We start from the raw sequence: 3,979 nt of genomic DNA on the forward strand, positions 1-3,979 counted from the left end.
GATTCTTCAATGGCTCTAATAGCTTTGGTTAATCCTAATCCCAAAGATTTGCTTATTCAATAAAATAAAACTATGAAAGAGAAAGATGGTCAAATTATATTTCTTTGTCCTCAAACATTGAGATTTATAATCAAGATGGCAAACGACATCAAGTCACTTTAGTTTGATGATGTCGTTTTCTTGTTTTGGTAAACTTAAGTATTGTGTGAAACCATGCCTTTTTTAAGGACACTCAACACACCTAACATTCTTTCTTTCCTCCATAACCTTTACAATCATTCATTATTGGTTCATTACAAAATATATGGGAAAAAAAGAAGAAATTACTTCCTACATTTACGGGCATAAAATTTACGATAATTTTAAAAAAATATATATAGTAACTCGTCACATATTTCTAAATATTAGCTGTTAATTTTTTTTTTATGGTAATAGTAGATTTGTCATGCCATCTTTACAAAAATATGAACAAGAAAAAAAAAAGACTAATTTCTATGTTTTCGGGAATAAAATTTATGCTACAAAATATAGTAAGTCCAGTGAAAAAAAAAATGTATAGTAACTCAATAAATTATAAAAAAATAATTATCATAAACAAAATCTACTCTCTTTCTTTTATATATTTTGAAACACTGACTTTCTATTTTCTCTTACATTAATGGTAATCCTTTTATGCTAACCACCGAAAAAAGTTGTGCAGGTTGTACCTCCTGTCACCAGCTATTATCTTGATTTTATTTTTTTAATCGAATTTGCTAAGTAACTAATTATCATCAAAATTAGTTTAGGTTTAGTCCATTTTTTTTTATAAGTTTTAGATTTCATTCCTATTAGCTTTACAAGTTATTTTGGTATTACCACCACATCACTAAAAAGAATTATTTTGATAATGGTTACTAGATATCACCAAACATGAAAACTACTTTCATATGGATAATTAATTACTATCACATTATAAATTGGTATAAAAAATGAAAAGAAAAAGGTTATAACAAAAATATGAGAGAAAAATCTCATAATGTGGAAAATTTTCACAAAATATTACTTTGGTAAAATTTTTATTGTGTACAAATATATTTAATAATATACAAATAACAAAAAATTAATAATAAAATAACAAAAGTACAATATAAAAAATAACATGAAGCTAATATTTAGCACGAACAGATAAAAAAAATATAAATAATTTGTTGATTACATCTCGAGATCACATTATTATTAAATTTTAATTTGACGAGAAATCTATTTTGTACTATTTTGAGAAACACAGTCTAAACTATCATTTAACAAAACAAAAAATCAAATCGACAATCTTAACAAAACAGAATCTAAAATTGTATTTACCAAAAAAAAAAAATCTCCTACTCTCCTAGCCCTTTGTATCATTAACTTTTCAACCTTAACAAATCATTGAATACTAAATTCAACCTATGCAATAAAAAAAAAATTAAGACTTACTCAAAAATTTTATATTTTATTTTTTTCACTTCTTCTGCAAAATGGTCAGGACAATACGAGAGATACTACTGGGCCGGTAATGGGCCCACATCAAAGTGGGCCCCTAACAAAACTCTCTGATTCAACCTCAACCAATAAATTTCTTCATTTGAATATATACAAAAAGGTAACCACAAAATGCCACGTCATCCCATTGTTGCGGACTCAATAACCCATTATTAAATCCAATTAATTAATCCTTTTTCAAATCCGCTTCTATATTTTTTTTAGAGAGAGAAAGTTAGAGAGAGAAAGTGAGGTCAAAATCTTTCTTTCCCTCCTTTTATACTCTCTCTCTAGAAATCTCACTCTCTTTCTACTTTCTCTCTCTAAAATTCTCTCTGGTTTTTGGATTTTCAGTGAAGAAGAAAGGTTTTTGATTTCTTCAGGTTGTGGCCATGGACGGTGGTGCAGAGCCTTACAATCCAAGAACAGTTGAAGAGGTTTTTAAGGATTTCAAAGGTCGAAGAGCTGGAATGATTAAGGCTCTCACTCTCGGTAACTTTCTTCTTTCTTCTCTCAATTTAAGATTTTTGCTTTGAATTTCTAATTTCTCTGTATAATTTTTTTTTATTTTTGATTTTTTTTTTTGCAGATGTGGAAGAGTTTTATCAACAGTGTGATCCTGGTCTGGGTTTCGGTCCTTTTAATTTTAATTTAATTGATGAATGAGTTTGATTTGTAATGAGAAATTTGTAGTGGTAGTAGGGTTCTATGGGTATATATGATAATTTGGAATTTATTTTATTTTTTAAAAAAATTATTATAATGATGTCATTTGTTTATACTTTTTCCCATCTTTTTGCTTTCACTGTTCTTTGTTGTACTTTTTTGTCGTGTTTAATTCTGCTTATATACAGTTTTGGCATGTGCAAAAGTCTATTTTTGTGTATAAATTTATTTCTCTCTCTATGGTTTTGATTGATTTAATTTGGTTTTATTTTTTGGTAATATGGGATTTATATATATATGTTCTTATTGAGTTGTTTTTTTGGGCTTAAATTTTCCCAGATGAGTGGCTTGTTGACTTGGGTTTATATGAAAAATCTTTAGTGGGATTTGATATGACAAATGATTCTAACTACATTGCATTTTGTGCACAAAAATTTGATGAGTGAGGATTCTGATTTTGGTTTCTGAGATATAATCAAAGTTGAAATGCTGTGACTATTTTTGTAAAGCTTGCAACAGTGTGTTAAATTTTAAGTTTATTACAGAGAAGGAGAATCTTTGTCTCTATGGATTCCCAAGTGAGCAATGGGAAGTCAATTTACCGGCTGAAGAGGTTCCTCCAGAACTTCCAGAACCAGCATTAGGTATCAACTTTGCTAGAGATGGAATGCAAGAGAAAGATTGGCTATCTTTGGTTGCGGTTCATAGCGATGCGTGGTTACTTTCTGTTGCCTTTTACTTTGGTGCTCGATTTGGATTCGATAAGGCTGATAGGTAAAACTCTTTTCTTAACTTTGTATCTATGGCCTGGCCTTGCTTGTATAGTGTATACCCTTTATCAATGTCTTGTTAACTGGCTTTGCAGGAAACGTCTTTTCGGTCTGATAAATGAACTACCAACTATTTTTGAGGTTGTAACGGGAGTAGTGAAGAAACAAGTTAAGGATAAATCATCAAATTCAAATCATGGCAGCAACAAATCGAAGTCAAACTCTAAGGTACAACTGAACCTTTATCACAATGTGGAGCACAGATTTAATTTAACCTTATTGAATGTGGAATGTACATTGAATTGATTTTCATTTTCTTTTTTTGACAAATACAGCGAAGCTCTGAATCGTCTGCAAAGGCAATGCTAATGCCTAAGGATGAAGACGAAGAGGGTTTGGATATGGACAACGAAGACGAGGAAGGAGAGACACTCTGCGCTGCTTGCGGGGAGAACTATGCAACAGATGAATTTTGGATTTTATGTGATATTTGCGAGAAATGGTTCCATGGAAAGTGTGTGAAGATCACAGCAGCAAGAGCTGAACATATCAAGCAATACAAATGCCCGTCTTGCAGCAACAAAAGAGCCCGACCATGATCATAATCGTTTCGGTATTGTCTCTGTAATCCGTTATCTGTACTCGACTGCTAATTGGTCCAGTAGGTCAGGTTTATTATGTTCAGTTCAGTTTTGCATTTATGCAAGTTTAGGAATTTAATTCAGGTTCTTCAATGTGTTAGGTTTTCAAATCTACCCTTGTTACTATAGTGTTTCACTTTCACTAATGCTAGGGTATTTATGATCATTATTTTTTCCCCTAGGACTTATTTGATATTCATCTATGCATGAATTTTAACTCATTGTCGTTTCACATTATAAGCATTGTCGTTTGACTCAATGCTTGTGTTTTTATTAAGCCTTGTTATATTATACAAAGTCACAACATTTGGTCAAACGACAATAAATGTTTGGTGTTTTTTTGATGTTAAAAGGGGGACCTTTTGATGTTTATTTAATTGATTTTAGAGTGTAAGAAAA

At 30.7% G+C, this 3,979-nt stretch overlaps 1 protein-coding gene across 1 annotated transcript; it reads left to right on the forward strand.

The window, feature by feature from the left end:
• Positions 1 to 1,712: 1,712 nt before the first annotated feature.
• Positions 1,713 to 3,979, forward strand: LOC115706438 (PHD finger protein ALFIN-LIKE 4). The gene is made up of 5 exons (XM_030634093.2): positions 1,713 to 1,995; positions 2,093 to 2,125; positions 2,715 to 2,943; positions 3,035 to 3,167; positions 3,275 to 3,979. Exons 1-5 carry the CDS (start codon positions 1,896 to 1,898, stop codon positions 3,536 to 3,538), a joined length of 759 nt encoding a protein of 252 aa, XP_030489953.1. The 5' UTR covers positions 1,713 to 1,895; the 3' UTR covers positions 3,539 to 3,979.

The sequence above is a fragment of the Cannabis sativa genome, chromosome X (genome assembly GCF_029168945.1).
Source record: "Cannabis sativa cultivar Pink pepper isolate KNU-18-1 chromosome X, ASM2916894v1, whole genome shotgun sequence".
NCBI lineage: Eukaryota > Viridiplantae > Streptophyta > Magnoliopsida > Rosales > Cannabaceae > Cannabis > Cannabis sativa.